This window comes from Podarcis filfolensis (genome assembly GCF_964270895.1).
Source record: "Podarcis filfolensis genome assembly, chromosome: 5".
NCBI classification, from domain to species: Eukaryota; Metazoa; Chordata; class Lepidosauria; order Squamata; family Lacertidae; genus Podarcis; species Podarcis filfolensis.
Genome location: NC_139608.1, coordinates 41,632,373 through 41,651,690, shown reverse-complemented (window position 1 = coordinate 41,651,690; position 19,318 = coordinate 41,632,373). Strand labels below are relative to the sequence as shown.

The window sequence follows — 19,318 nt, the reverse complement described above, 5'->3', positions numbered from 1 at the left end:
ATTCCAGGAATGAAGGAATGGTGAAAGAATCAATGGAGGCCCAGCAGGCTCATATAACCATCTGCATGCAGATCTTTGCAGAGTCTTTCATTGTCTATACCCAGAACCTCCATCCTGTGTAATCTACTCACTAACTACAGTAGCTGGGAATAATATATCTGCCCCAAACTCCATCTCCTCTACCTGTCACACATGGAATACAAACATATGTCACATTAAATACCAACTTCTAGCAACTAATGCCAAACTGGCTCAGCAAAAGGAGATAAGATCTGCTGTTCAAGGTACAGAAATTCCTGGTGCCTAATATTACGACAGGGACGCGGGTGGTGCTGTGGGTTAAACCACAGAGCCTAGGACTTGCCGATCAGAAGGTCAGTGGTTCGAATCCCCGCGACAGGGTGAGCTCCCGTTGCTCAGTCCCCACTCCTGCCAACCTAGCAGTTCGAAAGCACGTCAAAGTGCAAGTAGATAAATAGGTACCGCTCCGGTGGGAAGGTTAACGGTGTTTCCGTGCGCTGCTCTGGTTCACCAGAAGCGGCTTAGTCATGCTGGCCACATGACCCGGAAGCTGTACCCCGGCTCCCTCGGCCAATAAAGCGAGATGAGTGCCGCAACCCCAGAGTCGGTCACGACTGGACCTAATGGTCAGGGGTCCCTTTAACTTAATATTAGGACAGCAAACGCCTCTTCCTCCTAAGAAGACTAAAGCATGTTCCACATACATAATAGATATAACACCACATTTCACAAAGCCGAAACAGCGCATTAACAACATAGTCCTATGCATGTCTACTCAGAAGTCTTAGAGTGTATAATGAGGCTTTCTCCCTAATAAGTATTTTTAGGCTTGGAATCTAAAACGTTCAAACAGATGGATCAATTACCAAAACCAGAATTCCCAACAAACCCACAGCCCCCCCCCCCATCCTTCACCCTTGCTAGCTGAAAGAAAAGCAGATTGGCGGGTGGGATTTGGGGCCCCTCCAAACTTCCTTTTATTATGCATTTATGCTCAGGGTGGCGTGGGGCAGTCATGAACAATTCCACTCTCCATACTTTCTGCACCTGCAAAGTTTAGAAACAGGGCATACGACTTAGCTTCCTATCAGGATCCAGCTGACGGAGCCGCTGCAAACCAGCGCGCCTCCTCCGCTCCTCCCTTCGGGTTTGATAAGGGTTTCATGGTGCGGCGAGGCCGATCTGCTTGGACTCCCACCCCACGCCTACGGCGCGGACTTCGCCAACTCTCCCCGCCCCCGATCAAGCCTTGTGCAGCTCCCACAGGGCGCAGCGCTACGTCGCGACAGGGCCATGGTGCGAGTGGCTGTGGCTGCGCGGCTCCTGCGCCTGCAGTGGCAGAAAGGCCCTGGCCTGCGCCCCGCGGGGATTGGGGCGGGCAGCGCGCCCAGGAGGTTTGCCGCGGGGGCCTCGGCAGCGACACCCTCCCGGCGCCTCGACCTGCGGGGCATCTACCCGCCCCTGGCCACCCCGTTCACCTCGCAGGGAGAGGTGGATTACAGCCGGCTGGAGGAGAACCTGCGCCTCTACTCCGGGATTCCCTTCCGAGGTAGGGTCGGCAGGAGGGGTAGAGCACCGGGCGGAGAGTGGAGAGGGCGGATGCTGCAGCAACTTTGTACTTTCTGGAGACGGAAACTGTAGGTCGCAGTTTGTTCCTGTGGGGTTCCGGGGGCGTTGGCAACGCTGTTGACTACACATCCACACCATTCATTTAAAGCGCTATGATGCCACTTGGAACAGTCATCGTTCCCCCCAAATAATCCTGAGAGCTGTCGTTGGCTAGAGGTGCAGAGAGTGAAGGGCAGCGCCTCCCGTTTAGTCATTTGAGGCGAAAGGAGACATGCTGCCCTACCCCGCTGCCACCTGCCCTCCCATCCCCACTGGAGCAGCGCTGGAATCCCCCCACAGGGTGCTGAGCCAAGGAGGTGCAAAACAGAAAAAAATCCATAATTGAGAAGATCAGTTTTGGGGCACCCAATTTAGGCTTCACACAGAGCGCTGTATTACGAAAGATTACTCCAGTCTGCCCATGGCTGGATAAATAGTGCTGGCATTGGCACTGATTTTGGGCAAAGCCGTGCCAATTTCCAGCGGGATCTGGCAAAAATTGTATGAGATCTCACACAATTTCAGTGAGATCTTGCCTGAAATCTGTGCAATCTCCCCCCAAGTCTGCACTGGTGTTGGTGCCACTTCACTGGCGGATGGTGGTGGGACAGACCCACAAAAATGCTGCCTCAGGGCTTTCACCGCCTGAGGCAGTGACCTCACCCTACCCAATGGCTGTGCAGGCCTTCCTAAGAGTACTTAGGAGACCCCTGTTCTCCTCCCAGAGCTACTACAGTGGTACCTCGGGTTACAGATGCTTCAGGTTACAGACTCCGCTAACCCAGAAATAGTACCTCGGGTTAAGAACCTTGCTTCAGGATGAGAACAGAAATTGCGCGGCGGCAGTGGAAGGTCCCATTAGCTAAAGTGGTACCTCAGGTTAAGAATAGTTTCAGGTTAAGAACGGACCTCCAGAACAAATTATGTTCTTAACCTGAGGTACCACTGTATTTCCAGAATGGTTTAAGACAAATCCCTCGTCATGGGGGAGCTCTGCAAAGTGTAGCTCTTTGAGAGGAATTGCTCTTCATTCAATGGTAAGGTAGCTAGGGATAAGGACCCCATCTTGGAATATCCTCTCCAAACAGATTTGTGGGGGTCTTGTTGCATCCTGGAGGGCAGGTTCACAGTGAACTGGGGCCCCCTTCTCTATAACTCTGGAAAGAGAAACAAAAAAAATCTCAATGCCTTTAAGAGCTACCTGATACACAGAAATGCAACATGTCTTGCTAGACCTTCTGCCCTGAAGCTGATAAAGGCACAGAACGTTTTGCAGGAAAAATGGATAAGCAAGTGGTTTCACTGTATTGTAGGCACAGTTATCCGCAGCCAGCTGGAGGGTGTGTGTGTGCTGGATGCACATACTGTGCTGAAAGGTCCTTCAGAGCTAGCACTGCTACTTCTCCAGTGGTGACAATTTAACAGAGCAAAACCAAGCTTTCCATTTACTTGTTTCATCCACCAGGACCTTTTCCAGTAAATAGGAAAGGGGTACACAGCTGAATTGTCAACTATGCTATTTCTTCAAAGACACACATGGCTGCCCGCACGAACTTTGGCCTTCGTCCGCTGCTCTGCAGGAGATGGGGGAGGAACCTGCATTTTTGGCGTATTTTTCCTTCCCCTCCCCCCAATGATGCTGTCCTAGTCTTCACTAGCAGAGGACAACTTTGCATGGATACCCTACCAGTAACCGGCTGCCATACTTCCTGGATTCCACATGCCCAGGCATTCTTTCCTAAAGGGTCTTGGTTCACCACCTATCCAAATACAGTGATTGCCCTTTTCCAGTGTAGTTACTATGTTGCTGACAGTTCCCCATCCCTGCTTTTGTAGCCTTACCTGTTGGATTTCTGTCTGAAATGCAGCTGCTAAAGGCACGGGAGCCCTGCCAGGAAGAAGTCAGTAATGCTGCCCAGCATGATTTTCTTCTCCTGGGGGTTTGGACATGGTTTGGCAGGCAAGAGTAGAAAGCTTCTGTAACTCAACTGTTGTTATAGCTGTGAGACAGGAGTCTTCATTTGGTTGGCTACTTACCACCTTCTTGACTTTGTGGCCAAGCCCACTCTTAGATCACCAGACTTCAGCTCCAGTAACATCCTGGTTAGACTACTGTCATGTGCTCGATGTGGGGCTGTCTTTGAAGACTTCATCAAATCTCCAATAGGCTCAAATTACAGCAGCTAGGAGGAAGCAGTTACGAGTTACCAGTCTCTGCAGCCACAGCAGGCGTTGTGATTCTCCAGTGGTTTGACTTTACCCCTGGAGGCACACTTCATGAGCTAGACTGATGCCTGGAACACTGGAAACCTCAGTGTTGGCACCCTCCTCAAGCAGATTTATGGAGTCCTTTTTGCACAATTATTGTTTAAATTACAGGTTAACACTTTTAAAAAATTCATCAGGGTTCCTACTCCACTCCTAGTTCGTCTAGTTTTATTCACTGCTGCTTTATTGTTTTCTACTGCTATTTGGGCTTGTTTTGTTCATGCTCATTTGTTTTACATTTTATCATGTTATCTAGCTAGCTAGCTAGCTAGCTAGCTAGCTATACACACACACACACACACAGAGAGAGAGAGAGCGCTTTTTTTCAGCCAGAACTTGCCAGAACTCAGTTGGGTGCCATTGCGATTATAAGAGAGCAAGGGAGATGTTCATGGTGAGTTCTGGCACCTCTTCTTTCATTCATCTATCATCTATCTACCTATCTATACAGTGGTACCTCAGGTTACATATGCTTCAGGTTACATACGCTTCAGGTTACAGCCTCCGCTAACCCAGAAATAGTGCTTCAGGTTAAGAACTTTGCTTCAGGATGAGAACAGAAATCGTGCTCCAGTGGCGCGGTGGCAGCCGGAGGCCCCATTAACTAAAGTGGTGCTTCCGGTTAAGAACAGTTTCAGGTTAAGAACGGACCTCTGGAACAAATTAAGTACTTAACCCGAGGTACTACTGTATCGTGATTTTAGGTTTTGGTGTTTCTCTGTTGCTTTGGGGTCCTTCTGTTTAAAAGCAGAACATAAACTCTTGAAATGAAAATGGCTGAGTTCCCATTGCCAACTCTCTCTCTGTCTTTTTGCAGGTTTTGTGGTGCAGGGTTCCAATGGGGAATTTCCCTACCTGACTCAACAAGAACGCCTGGAAGTGGTGAGACGGGTGCGCCAAGCTATGCCCAAGGATAAGCTCCTGCTGGCTGGGACCGGATGTGAATGTGAGCAGCATACAGGGGATGGGGCCAGAGGATGCCATTCTCCAGCTGCACCACATCCTGAATTAAGATGCTAGAGCTGAGCAATTATCTTATATAGGCACTTTCTATCCCCTGATTCCACCTCTGGTTCTCGGAGCCTCTTAATCTCACTGAGCCCATCCTTTGGTCCCACAGGCCTCTTAAAACCCTTTTATTATTTTTGTCCATTTATCCTCTTTCTCCTCCTTCCTTTAGCAACTCGGGGCACCATTGAGATGACAGCACAAATGGCTGATAAGGGCGCAGATGCTGCCCTCGTGGTGACGCCTTGCTACTTCCGGGGAAGCATGACCAGTGCAGCCTTGATTCATCATTACAAACAGGTGAAGGATGCAGTGCAGGCATCTCTCTGGTCAGAGCCACAGGGACTGGGGGGAAGGCTGAGATGGTACCAAGATGATGGTAGCTTGTATTACAGGTTGGTTGACGTTGCAGGCATGAGTGGATTTTCAATAGAAATGCAATTAAAATAAATACCTTTAATTCTGAATTCAAGTGCAACTTCTCCTTCAGGTGCTTAGGGTTTTTATTGCAGGCACCAGTGTTTGCCTGGGTTAAAAAGTATTTATTCAGAAAGTAAAAAGCTTATTTGAGAAAGTAAAAGATGTGGGTTTGAAAAGAGAGAGCATTTGGTCTCTAGCTACCTTGAATTTTAGAACAAAGATCTGTATATTAAATAGTCATTCTCTGTGTCTAATTCAGATCAGTGATGATTCATTTGCAGGGTTCGGTGTGGTATGAAACATGTGCTATATCTCCACAGCTACTGAGCAGGGTACCCATAAATCAGAATGAATAAACACTTGACTTGCTTCTTCCAGGTCGAGTTCCCTTTCATTATCACAATGTTCTTCCTTGGAGTGAGACTGACCTTTGAGTATTAGTTATTTAGCCTGTGTATGAGACGTTATTTATTTATTTCATAAAAATTTATACACCACATGATTGTAAAAAACAAAAAAATCGGTTTCCAAAAAGATTTAAAAAAAAAAACCAAGAAAGGTTTACAGCTATGCTTTAAAACGTAAGGTAAAGGTAAAGGGACCCCTGACCTTTAGGTCCAGTCGTGGCCAACTCTGGGGTTGTGGCGCTCATCTTGCTTTATTGGCCGAGGGAGCCGGCGTACAGCTTCCGGGTCATGTGGCCAGCATGACTAAGCCTCTTCTGGCAAACCAGAGCAGCGCATGGAAACGCCGTTTACCTTCCCGCTGGAGCGGTACCTGTTTATCTGCTTGCACTTGGACGTGCTTTTGAACTGCTAGGTTGGCAGGAGCAGGGACCGAGAAACGGGAGCTCACCCCATCGCGGGGATTCGAACCGTGACCTTCTGATCAGCAAGTCCTAGGCTCTGTGGTTTAACCCATAGCGCCACCCGCGTCCCTTGCTTTAAAACATAAAAGAGTTAAAATACTAAAGCAGATTAAATTACCTCAACTTTCTAAGCACCTGGGTAGACAAGAATGTTTTAAGCAGGTACTGAAAAGAGTTAAATGGTTCCCCAAGTCAAAAGATGCTGGCAGACACTTAGGACCGCCTGGGAGCCACTGGCTGCCATGTTAGGGCTGCAAGTCTTGTTTAACATTGCTGTGTTGAAAGAGTAGAGAAACATAGCCCAGAAAAATGAGCATTTTGTTGCAGGGATGATGAAACCTGTGTCACCACTACAACTCCCATCATCCCCAGCCAGCATGTCCCAGTGGTCAGGGATGATGGGAGTTGTAGTCCTGCATCATCTGCATGGCCACAGGTTTGTTGTATTGCTTCACGCTCTGCATGACTGAGAATTTAAAAAAACCAGACCTGTCCAGTCCCAGTGAAAACATTGGCGAATAAGTGTAACAGCACACATAGTAAGTGTATCTATACAAGATCTGCCACAGCAAGGGGATGACTGGGGTTGACATGGATTTTACTATGTGAAAGGAAGCATGTGAACCAGTCTTTGAAGGGTAACCTGCTGTGTGGAGGCTTCTCGCGGTCTACATGTGGGTTTCCCCATGTGCCACTATCATGCTATTTTGTGTCCTCAGGTAGCTGAAGCATCTCCAATCCCTGTGATACTCTACAGTGTCCCGGCCAATACGAATCTGGAGCTGCCCACCAATGTGGTGCTCAGCCTAGCACAGCACCCCAACATTGTGGGGATCAAGGACAGTGGTGGCAATGTGAGTGAAAGAGGAAAGGCCGGGTGCTGAGACAAAGCGGGTTGCGATCGCATATTGGGGTGCTGGCAAGAATCTGAGTTGGAGGTCCTGTCAGTATTGGCCCTCTTAAGGAAGCTAATGGCCCACAGGGGGATCTGGAGCATGCCCCTCCTCCTAGAGTATTGAAAGATTAACTTTGAAGTAATCATTTCCCACAGCTTAAGGCTGTTTTCCACCTCAGGACACAGCCAGGTGGCAGTTTCCTCACACTCTTACTTTTCATCAGCTTCGTTAATGTGTAACCCCCAAAATTTGGATCCCCTCCAAACTGATGCAAAGGTTTTGTGCTCTCTTTAATAACCCTAAACGCTTAAACACTCATACGCAGACACTTTCAAACTGTGGCCCATCCTGCCAGTAGAGCTATGGAATCAGCCGTTTCAGTAATAAAACAGCTCCATTTGCTTACCCCAACAAATCCATCAGGAGATATGTGACTGGAAAGCGGCTGTGATCTCTGCTGAACCCAGACCTTCAGTGGTGATTCTACCAGTGTATTTCACCTCCTTTTGGTATTACACTATCTCTGTTTCCCAAAACTTCAGCGCCACCTTTGTGGGTCTCTCGTCTACCCAGGAATTAGGCAGGCTGTGCTGTTAACAATGTGACAGCACCATGTGACCTTAGACTACTACCCTCTGCTTAATAGTAGCATAGTCCATCCATCCCTCCCCACTTGATGTTGAGATCGCCCATTGTAGGTAGAGCATTAGATAAGTGAGGCAAAAAGAGGGGAGTTGCTGTAGGGGCTGATGCTCTTCTTAAGACCAGGAGCTGCCTGGTAGCTTAAAGGGGACATGAATAAAGCAATAGCAGAGCAGCGATTTCATTGTCAGCGTCAACTGCTGCCCCCTCATTTTGATGGATGCCTACTGCTGTCCTCCCCTATCAAGCGATCCCATCTCTTGCCAGATCACCCGCCTCGGACTGCTTGTCCACAGGACCCAGCATGAGGACTTCCAGGTACTGGCAGGATCAGCTGGTTTTCTGCTGGCCAGTTACATTGTAGGTAGGTGATATTGGGAGCTGATGTCCATACGGGGCAGTTCTGGAGAGAGTGGCTGGATGGCTGTTTCAGGACATGGGGAAGGGTTACAAAGTAGCCTAGGGTGTGCATTATAACATTTGTCAAGAGATTAAAAAAGCATTTTCCAACTTGGTTACCCTTGAGCAGAGTATGATCTATCTTCCTTCCTTCCTTCCTTCCTTCCTTCCTTGGGTTGGAAGCTGCTACAGGGAGCCCAACATTTGGTCCAGGCTTTGCTAGTTTGAAATGAGCAGAGAGCGAAAGAATGCTGGGGAAGTGGTGTGTGTATCATGCAAAGATGCCCGTTTCACTGCCTAGGTGCCCTATTCTTTTTTGATGGAACTATGCTCCTTGCTCCAGGTGCTGCTGGAGGGATTTGTGCCCTTGCCAACGTGCTTGGCTCTCCAGTCTGTCAGCTTGAGCAACTGTGCTGTGCTGGAAGCTGGGATGAGGCCCGTGCACTGCAGCACCGACTCATTGAGCCTAACATTGCGGTAAGAGCCAGAAAACGGGAGGAAAGTGGGACGTAAGAAGTGGGAACACCCCACTTCCTTGGGAATGTATGGGGAGGAAAAGGCCCAACTGGAAAAGAGGCAATTGCTTTGGTGGAGCTCCCACTAGAACAACATACAGTTGTTGCTCATGTGCTCATGGTTTGCAGCAGAGGCTGTGGGTCAAGTCCTATCCTTCCCCATCCTTTGCAAACCATATTTCCTGAAGCAGAGGTTATCTGCTTCAGGGGTCAGCAGTATGACCAAGCAATTGTGTTTGATTGCTTCCCCTTTGGTCTTACATTTCTCCCACTTTGCCCTGTCCTATTCTGCGTCAGCGTCAGTGTTCTGAGCCATCTCAGCATTCCATTTTTATTTTTGTGACAATTTTGGGAACGTCAGCCATGCTTTGGATTTTTCTTGGCAAAACCCGTGACTTATTCACACTACAATCTTCTGGATTTTGCAAAAGCATGATATGCAACTGTGAATTTTTATTTTATTTTTTGGCAGTTTCTTTTTGGCTCCATTTAATAATTTCAGAAACATATCTGGAGCTTGTAATTCTAGTACTAATCCTCTGGAGCCCTTGCACCTCCCTCCCGAAGCTTGATAAGCAAAGAAAACCTGCTGGGTGCATGGGTGGGGAAAATAAATAAATAAATAAATAAATAAATAAATAAATAAATGAAGAGCAGAGAACAGTTTCCCCAGTTCTCCATGTATTAATTTATTCCCCCCCCACCTGTGTAAGATTGCAATTGCATAAGTGAGCGCAAGTTGTAAGCTTACTGTATATCCTTGTACTAGTAGTACTTTATTAGACCTCATGTAGTTTAAGAATTAACCAACCGCTTCTTCAAATGCACATACACTGTTGACTTCAAACATTCACGCTTAGTATGATCTGCACCATTACCTCCTTGCCTGAATTGATTAAGTGTCAAACAGGAATTCCTGGGTCATAACACTTCCCCATGTCTAATGTTCTGGACATTCTGTGACCACAGACAAGTCCTTGATGGTGCAATTCTTCAGTTTCTGCAGGCCTAGAGCTGAGTGATGTTTGTAGGAAAAGGGGGGTCACGTACACCTCTGCCACACTGTTGGCCACAGAGCAGTTCTGAGTGCCCTGCACTGTTTCTCTTTCCACAGGTAACAAGCAAGTTTGGAGTCCCAGGCCTGAAACAGGCCATGGAATGGTTTGGTTTAAATGGGGGCTTCTGTCGCTCTCCCTTGCTCCCGCTAAGTGAGGCCCAAGTGAGGGAGCTGCGTCAGGATTTCAGCTCCAATGGATGGCTCTGAAAGACGAAGCTGTTCCAGGCAATGGTCGGAACCTTGAAATGGGCAGCAGGCATATTGCCATCCAATTAAGCCTCGAATTTCATATCCTGCAGCTTACTAAAATACAGCTCATTCAACCTACACCGTTCATTGGCATGTTTGAAAACCAAAGTATTATTACAAGTGAAACAGCATAAGGAAGATGCCAGAAAGGTTTTCAAATGGGCAAGTAAGCCTTCTCATAAAGGTTCTAACCCTTCCTGCTTGGAATCGCCAAATTTGTCCTTAGCTGGGGTACTTATCTATTGGATCAAATTGACCATTTGGGGCCCATTTAACATTTGAGTGCCCGAGGCACTATCCTTTCAGGTTGACTTCCTTTTCCCTGCTCCCCCAGCTGACGAGAAAGAAAGAAGACCCCATGTCCTTTGCTTTCCCAAGGGGGTCTGGATAACAGCTGGAGCCAGCAAAATTAAAACTACCACAGTCTGCCAATGGTTGCAGTCCAACAATATCTGGAAGGGAATAGGTGTCTTATCCACCTACTCCCCATCATTACAATCTTCCAAGGTGATGTCAAAGGAGTTTGCTGCATGACTACATGGCCTACTTCCATAAGTCAGTAGGTGTTGACCAACTGCAAATTCACAAGGTGTGTAAGAATGGAAGAGGGTGAAGCCATATTTGTTTGATCCATAGATTCATGGTTGGTTAGTTCACCAACTAGGAAGCACCTTTTAACAGGGAAGATGCTTTATTTGCAAGATACTGCTTCCCGGGACTGAGTCTCTTGCCCTCAGTGACAAAGATAGCATGGAGTGGAATTAATCTTTAGAAAAGTATGTTTTCCAGGTAAAAATGCTTTGCCCCGTCTACTATCTCAGTAATGGTACACTCTGCTTGCAAAGGGGAAACAGAGTAACTGAATAAATGGTGAAACCCGCATAGTTTCAGGCCAGAGCTGTGCATTGAACCAAAGGAGGGAAACATGGATTGTCTGCACAAAACAAAAGCAGCATACAGAGCTGAGTGTGCCTGCTGCTGTATTCCCCACATAAAGATGATTAGAAAGGCTATTACAGCATGCACACCAGCCCACCCTTGCTGATACGTTACATCCTTCCAATAGGGGAAAAAAGACATGGAGGCGGAGATTCAGCAACTGTTTATTTGGCCAAGGCCCTTACATGGGCAGAGACACAAAAGGCACGAGGGTGGCATTGACATGCAGACATTCAGTGTGGAGGTGGGCTGGTAACAAGAGGCTCCAGCATGGCACTTAGGGACACACACCATGCAGGTCAATGCTTGGCTAAGAACACCCCCCAGTCTCAAAACAATCCCATGTTTACTTTCAGTGCACAGAAACACAAAGTGGCTGGGTAGAAACTAAGTCGCTCTTCAAAGGCCACTCAGCCCCAACTCAACCCCCCAGCCCATCATTTCACAGGCTGATATCCCACAGCTAGCTTTCCCCTTCTGCTAGCCCAGCCCTATATTTCCATTCAGCCTGCGAGGACCCTCCCAGAAGCTGTTTCTTTTCTTCCACGTCATTGCCCCAGCTTTGCATGCAAATGTATTAGGGATGCCCTGCACACACTCAAGTTTTTGAAGGCTCCAGTGCTCACTTACTTCCCCTACCAAAATGCTCCTAAAGAGCTACACAGCATTACCAGATCTCAGTGCAACCACCTCTTTGGACCTAGTGGACAAAATGGGGATGGACACCACTTCTTTTGGGTATCTACAGGGCTGTGTGTATGTCATTTCTCTGTGACTGCATTCAACAATATTGGACACAGCAGTCAGCATCATGAGAATCGGTTGTATATTTTAAAGCAAATTTCTAGCCATTAAGGCAGCAAAAGATAGGCTTAAAAGCATTCAGGCAATGCCTGATAAATTCTGAGAAACTGGAAGAGAGAGTTAGGGGATGCACAGGTGTTCAAGAGATATGGCATTAGTGCTCTCCAAAGCACTTTTGCCTTTTCCTATTACTAGCAAAAGCAGAAATCATGCAAAATAAATAATTATATGCCAATTATTTCCGTGTAATTTATATATGTTGCAGAATTCAGCTTTTCTTTGTACAGAATTGTCATTTTTGAAGGGCAGAATACACGCAGCCCTGTGTCTATGGCACTATGGTGCATGGATGCCATGCAACAGCTCTGGAAGATCTCTCCCTCCGGGTCAAGGAGCACAGACCTTATATAAGGGAGAAAAGCTGACTTTCACCCAAGAGGCAATCCAAATACTCACAGTGAGAATGGCCCAAGTGAACTGGATAAAGCATCAGAAAGCAGTGGCAGAAAGCAATGGCAGTGCGTCCCAGATATACTCTAGGGCCTAAAGGATGGCAGGCATTGCAGCTCAGGTCTCCTTCTTTGGGCTGATGTACAACATCGGGGAAAGGCACATTCAGAAGGTCTAGAATTCTGCAGTATATAAATTTTCCATTTTTGCATTAAAAATAAATAAATAAATAAATAAAAGGAACGAAGAACCCCATTGAAGCGACAAGAGAGAGAACCAGAGGTTTAGAGCTGTGGAGGGCGACAGGAAGCTGTGCTAAATGCAAGTTCCAACTTCTCCCTTGAACACTGAAGACCAACCCATCTAATCTCATGAACTCTCAGCTGCATTAGTCTCAAGCTAAGAAAAAGGTAAAATGATGTCTAAGCATTAGTGAGTCACTCCTTGTGCCTTTAAGGTGGTGGTGGGAGCAGTAACACACACACACACCCCGCCGTTCCCACCGCAACTGGGGCACTAGAAGACTGTCCTATGGAGAATGCTCTTGACAAAGGAATGCCACAGCCTCAGGAGTGACAGACTCTCTGTTTGGCAGGGGACAGTGGCTCTATAAGTTGAGGTTTGGCACCGGATTACACTATAGGGGCCAGGCTGTTTTAAGGAAGTGACTTGGGTAGGCTGCCCACCTGATCAGGGCTGATGTGGGATCATCTACCTCCTAGAGATGGTGTCTGTCTCTGTGACTCCTGCACTCCACACTCCTGCCAACCCCCAGGTTGAGCTGCAGTTTCATGGGAGAGTCCTGGGGTAGGGTGCTTTAGAGCTTGCACCCATCATGCTGTGAGGCCATGCGCCAATTTAGAGGCACTCTGAGCGCGCTGGACCACTGCCTGGCACTTCTCCCGTCGCAAGAGTTTGTTGTTCTCAAAGAAGCCTTCATTGCGGGGGATTCCGTGAGAGCCATCAGGAAAAGTCAGAAGCCCTTTGGAAGAAAACAAAACATTATTATTCAGCAGGGATGCAGGGCTCAAGGCAGAGGATCAGACTTGCAAGACTTCAGCTCAGGAGGGCTGAGAATGCAGAGACGAGGCACTGGGGTATATGTCAGCCTATACTGTGCTTTGGAGGATGGTGTTTGCCTAGTTCTCACTTCTCCCCATCCCACACTGCAGCCGTCCTTCCAAAATAGATTTAGCCCTAGAAGATCAGTGTTGCTGCTTGGCTACTCCAAACAAGGAGTTTGCAGTACTCACCAAAGCCATCAACACGTCCACCCTTGAATTCTCCCTCAAAGGTCATGTTGTCATACCGTGTGAAGACTCCAACGCCGTTGAATTTTCCCTGTACAAACTCCCCTTCGTACCTGCGTCAATAATAGGATTGTGTAAGGATAATGTACTATGGCATACAGCCAGAAACTTAAAACACCAGGAGGAACACAGTATTCTGGACAGAAGGCAAAGAGCCAAAGAGGCATCACTAAGGAGCTCTTTAAACTTGAGTCTGTAGTAATCGCAGTGACTACAGAGAACCTAGGATGAGGATGGTGTAACAGCCAAGACAAAGAAGTGCTTGCTTATGGTTCTGAATCACAGAGGCATGCTCACATACAAAAAGGTCTTCATGCGAGGCATAGCAAGGAATAGACATTCTTCCAAGTCCAACAACACAGCAGAGCAGCCTGCTCCACAGAGCATCCTTTTATTCTTGTTTTCTTGGGGCTGCTTAGGTCATGCACATGCACCAAATGCAAGCCTAGAACAGTGTGTGCCCCCAGCCCTGTACCCACCTGGAGCCATCTGCAAAAGTGAGCACCCCACAGCCATTGAAGAGACCATTCTCAAAGTGTCCCAGGTAAATGCTGCCATCAGCAAATGTCAACTGCCCAACACCATGCCGGCGCCCTAGGCAGGGAGAACAAGCGGTATTGCTCTTTTGTCAGTTGTCAAAAAGGGAACCATGGTGCCCATTTAGCAACAAATCAATGAAATCTATGGTGGCACTTTTAATTTAAAAAAGGGACAAAAGGAATAGTATGTGGGCAGTGGTAGAGGTCATGCTGGCTAATATGTCTTACAGAGAAAGAATGTAACAGACCCCTGCTGTTGCTTGTTCCTTCTACCATCCACAAGGCATGCTGGAGCTTAGTATGCATTCATACAGAGACTCACAGTGCAGACACAATATCGTTCCTAAAGGGCTTTGTGGACCTCAAGGTTGCTAAGTTTGATTGTGCAGCCAGTGAAGGATCTCAGAGTCTCCAATATATCACATGCATGTTCCTAAAGAACAAGTTTTGCCATCCACCACCACACATAAACAACTGCCAGTCAATGGGATACAGTGGCCAAGAAGAGGTTCCTTGTTCTCTCCATATCTTGATGGGAGCCCTTGTGGGACCAGAGCAGAGAGCACTACCTGGGAGAGGAGGTTGGGACCACAACAGGATATAAGGAGCTGTAGTTCCTTCTCCACATGCTGTGGTCCCAGTCCAGATAAAGCCCCCTGCACTTAAAGGCACAGCCATACAGGTAATGTAATGTGTAGTTTGGCCCCTAGAGAGGAAGTTATATGCAGTCCGCCAAGAACAGACACCGTCCCCTGTACTTGGCTCAATGAGGGGACCCCACTCTGCCCTTGGCCAGCCTCACTCACCTTCCTTCCACTCCCCACAATATTCCTCCCCGCTGGAGTAGGTGAAGGAGCCCTTGGTCAAGGTCATGGTGTCAGCTTTCAAGAAGGCAAGACAACAGCTGCAAGAAAAGATGCAGGAGTTTGAAAGCAGGATAAGATGCCTATGGGGAGGAAGAGCACTTCAGAAACTAGGGAGAAGTACAGCAAGCTGAGGAGACAGGAAAGCCACACCCACCAGTTTTGGATCCATGCAGTATGAGCAACATGCATGTGAAAAACTTTCTGACAGTAAGAGCTGTTTGACAGTGGAATGGTCTCCCTAGGGAGGTTGTGGACTCTCCTTCCTTGGCCACCAGTATGAACTCTGAACAGTCTATACTGTACTGGCATATTTATTAAAAGGTAGTATAATTCCATTTTGTTATCCCCAATCCAATAAGGAACTCTAAGTTTTTATCCCGTCTTTCCTGCAAGGGACTTGGGACAGCATGTCTCCCCCCCCCCAAAATACTCACAACAATCCTGTAAGGTAGGTTAAACAGAGAGAAAGAAAGAGAAATTAATGGGCTGAAGTCACCCAATGAGTTTCATGAGCTGAGCCAAGATTGGAATTTAGGTATTCCTAGTCCTTGTCTGATACTCTAACTACTACACAACACACTCAGTATGCAGGAGCAAAACTCTCAAACACATGTTCTCCCCAAAATAGGGTATCCTACCTTAGTAGGGAAGGACACACAAGGCTTAAGCCACAGGAGCTCAGCTCCCAGAGCTGACCTGGCATATATGTGTTTTGCAGACTCCTGCCCTATTTCTCCACATCAGTGCCACACAGAGCAATTTCCTGCCTCCACCAGACAAACGTATCCATTCTTTCCACAGGAAATTCAAGCCTTATGGCTCACGTTGCTATTTCTTCTTGGGTTTTTTTCACCAGACTAGACTCAAATGCAGCTCCAGCACAAAGGGCTCTACCTCCATGAAACATTCATGTGTGGAGCCCAGATGGGGACCCAGCCTGGTGCTTCCTATCTCAGAGGCTTATTCAGGCAGTTTTCAGCATTAAACGCTGCTATCTCCCCCCTCCTACTATCAGCAAGAGACTAGTAGAACTGCAAAGTGCCCAGGCCCCTTTGTACTACATGTTTACTACATGCAGATGGATGGTGGGTATTTTAATGTATGTCATCTCCCCCATTTATTTACTGTTTGACAGGTCCTAAAGCAACTAGCAGAACCTACATGTTGAATTCCCTGCTTAGTATTCCAAACACCCGCCTAGAACTCTCCATGGCTTGGCAAGGGCAGAAACCTTTGTGCCAGGCTAAGCAAGGATAGCCAGAAGGAAAGTTTACTGTTCAAATCCATCTACACTTGGCTCTGTCCAGGAAGACAAGTTACATTTTAAAAAATGTAAGGAGCTGTCAAGGGCAGATCAAGGGAAGGGGAGGGGCTGAATAATAAAATCATTACCATGTTGTTCTAAACTGCCTTGAGGGTGTTTTTTGTTTTGTTTTTTTGCAACCAAGTGGTGAATAAATTTTATGAAATAAAGTAAGAAATATATAAAATGACATTGTTATTATTATTATCATCACTGATTTATTAATCTTCATCTAAACAACAATCTCAAAGCCCTAAAAGCCCTGATCTGAGTTACGGCGCAGCAGGCTTCTGAAATCTTTGGAACTTACAGAAGACCTTCCACCAACCACAGCAACCTACTGGGTGTGTAAGAGATGAGGTGGTTGCTCAAGTAACCTGGTCCTGAGCCACATAGGGCCTTGTACATCAGAAGCGATACCTTGAACTTGGTTCAACAGCAGACTGGCATCCAAAGCAAATTGCACAAGTAGGGAGTCATATAGAGGTGGTAGTTTGCGTCAGCAATCTAGCCGTCTCATTCTGCCTCAGCTGCAGCCTCTGAAGCAGCCTCAAGGGTAGCCCCACATAGACTGCATTGCAGTAATCTAGCTGTGACATTACCAATGCATGGACAACTGTGGTCAAAGTATCCTGGTACAGGAATGGCACTACTGACTTGCAGACACCTGCACCTCCGGAGACAGAGCTGGATCGATTAGAATTCCCAAACTATACTCCTCCTCCTTCAGTAAGACGTGACATTTTGAAACATTGGAGGATGTGCTTCTGGCTATCATACATTGTAAACCCAAACAGACAGAACCTCTATCTTTCTTTCGTTCGTTCGTTCTCTTTTTTTTCTTTAGAGGCATGCAAGCTAGTGGGCATTACAGAATCCTGTGGCAATGAATTCCATATTGTACAGAGCTAGTCTTATATCAAAAGTGTTGCCTATCAATTTCAACCAAATCATAACTCTAAGGACTCCACACAGGCAACATTCAGAACAATGGACAAAACAGCTGTATATCAGCATCTTTGTAATTGGAATATACAACTGGCAAGTGAAAGAGAAAGGAGCCCCTTGAGCAAGGAAGGATGTACACTACATCAATGAGCTCACAGCAGGCAATGACATGAGCTGCCTGGAAGCTCTGTGGGAAAGAGGAAAGCAATGAGAAATGGGAAACGTGTGTAATTTGTATTACTGGAAGACAGAAATGCAACCACCTAAGATAATGCCTACCTTTTGGGAGACAGCAAATAGGGGTGGTATTTAACTTGGGTTTACTCAGAGTTGGTACATTGAAGTTAATAGACTCAACTTAGTCATGTTCATTAATTTCATTGGGTCTTTCGGTTAATTTCATTGAGTAAAACTTACGTTTGATTTTAGATGAAAAGGGAGATGCTGCAGCGCTAGAACCCAGACCTCTCCAAATAGAAACACCCTACCCTAGCAGGGGCAGCAGATAGGTGGAATCTAGAGTCAACTAATTTTAGTTTTGTCCCCATCCTCCTCCCTGCTGAATACTACAGGGGCAGCACTGAGACCAGGGAGGAGGAAGCTGATGGCCCTGGACAGGTGGTAAGTAGGAAGGTAGGCAGGTGGGACCTGGCTGAGGGCAGATAGAGGTTGGTGGGGCAGTGCCCCATTAGACCCAATGGACTAGCACCTAGTTTTGGAAATAAAGAATGGTTAATTTATTTTCAAAGTCTACAGTGAATGATAGCAAATCAATACATGGTAGTGCTCACCTACCAAACTGCTGCTGTAGTAGAACAGCAGGGAAACTAGCATCACTACAATCGGAGCCCAGATTTGAGGCTAGCCTTAGACTTGAAGTCATGTAATAGTGCAGTTAACCTGTTACAAGTCCAGGAGACAGAAGAAGATATAAGAGGTTCAAGGTGCATTAAATGTCAAGATGTAAATAATCACTACTCTTTTTACCACAAATTACCAAGACACTCAAACCAACAAAATAACTGGAGCAAAAAGTCATCCTTATGAAAATACAACTTTAATCTGTTCACGTTTGGAAGGCAAGATATACTTAAGAATTTTCTTGTTCATGACCAGCGCTGGCTGGAGGGCTACAGAGGAGGCGATGAGGTTCGCCTAGTCTCCGAGGGACCACGCGATGGCTGTTGCTTCCCTGGAAACAATTACAACAGATTGCTGGAGCAGAGCGATCCCAGCTGCTCTGCAGCAGCAGCAAACCAGGCGTGTGTAACAGTTTCTCAAGCTGTGAAGAGGGACACCCCAACCCACTCGGAAACCAGCAGAATTTGGCAGTAACCATCAGGTCGTCTTACCGGGCAGCGGGAGCCTGGCATGAGTCAATTAAAACAGAAAGGCAGCTACAAAGAGAGAAGTGTGTCGCTATTATGTCTCTGCTCCAGCTCTTCAAGCCGCGGCAAAATGCCTTTCAGGCAGCCTCAACACTCCCGAGTCACCACGGTGCAAAATCATAATCGCCAAACAAACGAAACAAAACCCCCCAACTCTCACAGCTTCGCCCCTGAATTCGGGTCCTTGCAGGATGCTGAAGTCACGCCATGCCGCCCGGCGAAGCCACGCCCATGCCCTACTCCGGCCACCCGATCATAGGTACCAACCTCCTTAGGGCCCTGGGTGCCCGAGCAGCACCCACAAAATTCCCCAGGAAGGGGCAGGGCACCCACAAATTTCAGCGCCGGGGTCATGCACGGTGCATGGCACCCACGGTGGCGGGGCCAAGCTGGCTCTCGTGCACCCGCTGCAGGCAGCCCCCCGCTACCACCCTTCGCCACGCAGCCCTTGTGGGCGCTCTCCTCCGCCGCGCACCCCAAAGCCCCCGTAGCCCACCCACCCCAGCAGCCTCCGCACAGCGGCTCCCAGCCCAGGCACCGCTTCCCCTCAGCCCTTCTGGGCGGCAGCCCCGACGGCCGCGCCCCTCACCTGCGCTCCGAGCTTCTCCGCAGCTGCCACGAGCCCCACACCCCTTCGGTCTCCCCCCATCGGCCGCCGCCTCCTCCTCACTCCTCTCCTTTCGCTCCGTCAGTTATGCCAGGCTTCCCTCACACCCACCACCCAGGGCAACCGCCCACCAGGAACCATCCGCGCACGCTGTTGGCTGTTGCCCTGGCAACCCGCAGTAACGCGCCTCTTCATTGCCCAGCCTCCCTGCTG

At 47.7% G+C, this 19,318-nt stretch overlaps 2 protein-coding genes across 4 annotated transcripts; one reads left to right on the top strand and one right to left on the bottom strand.

The window, feature by feature from the left end:
* The first annotated feature begins 1,241 nt into the window (after positions 1 to 1,241).
* On the top strand, positions 1,242 to 11,929 carry HOGA1 (4-hydroxy-2-oxoglutarate aldolase 1). Its single transcript, XM_083616401.1, has 7 exons — positions 1,242 to 1,570; positions 4,715 to 4,843; positions 5,078 to 5,205; positions 6,913 to 7,047; positions 7,999 to 8,095; positions 8,474 to 8,607; positions 9,760 to 11,929. Exons 1-7 carry the CDS (start codon positions 1,315 to 1,317, stop codon positions 9,907 to 9,909), a joined length of 1,029 nt encoding a protein of 342 aa, XP_083472527.1. The 5' UTR covers positions 1,242 to 1,314; the 3' UTR covers positions 9,910 to 11,929.
* On the bottom strand, positions 11,039 to 19,280 carry MORN4 (MORN repeat containing 4). 3 transcript variants are annotated; one of them, XM_083616404.1, is made up of 6 exons: positions 19,088 to 19,280; positions 17,906 to 18,010; positions 14,800 to 14,897; positions 13,934 to 14,048; positions 13,398 to 13,507; positions 11,039 to 13,126 (listed from the first exon to the last, which is right to left on the bottom strand). In XM_083616404.1, the coding sequence occupies exons 3-6, from the start codon at positions 14,864 to 14,866 to the stop codon at positions 12,978 to 12,980; spliced, it is 441 nt and encodes a 146-aa protein (XP_083472530.1). In that variant the 5' UTR covers positions 14,867 to 14,897; positions 17,906 to 18,010; positions 19,088 to 19,280; the 3' UTR covers positions 11,039 to 12,977. The 3 variants fall into 3 exon arrangements, with proteins under 3 accessions (XP_083472530.1, XP_083472528.1, XP_083472529.1); XM_083616402.1 differs by having other exon boundaries at positions 17,902 to 18,010; positions 19,088 to 19,172; XM_083616403.1 differs by lacking the exon at positions 17,906 to 18,010 and having other exon boundaries at positions 19,088 to 19,235.
* Positions 19,281 to 19,318: the final 38 nt, after the last annotated feature.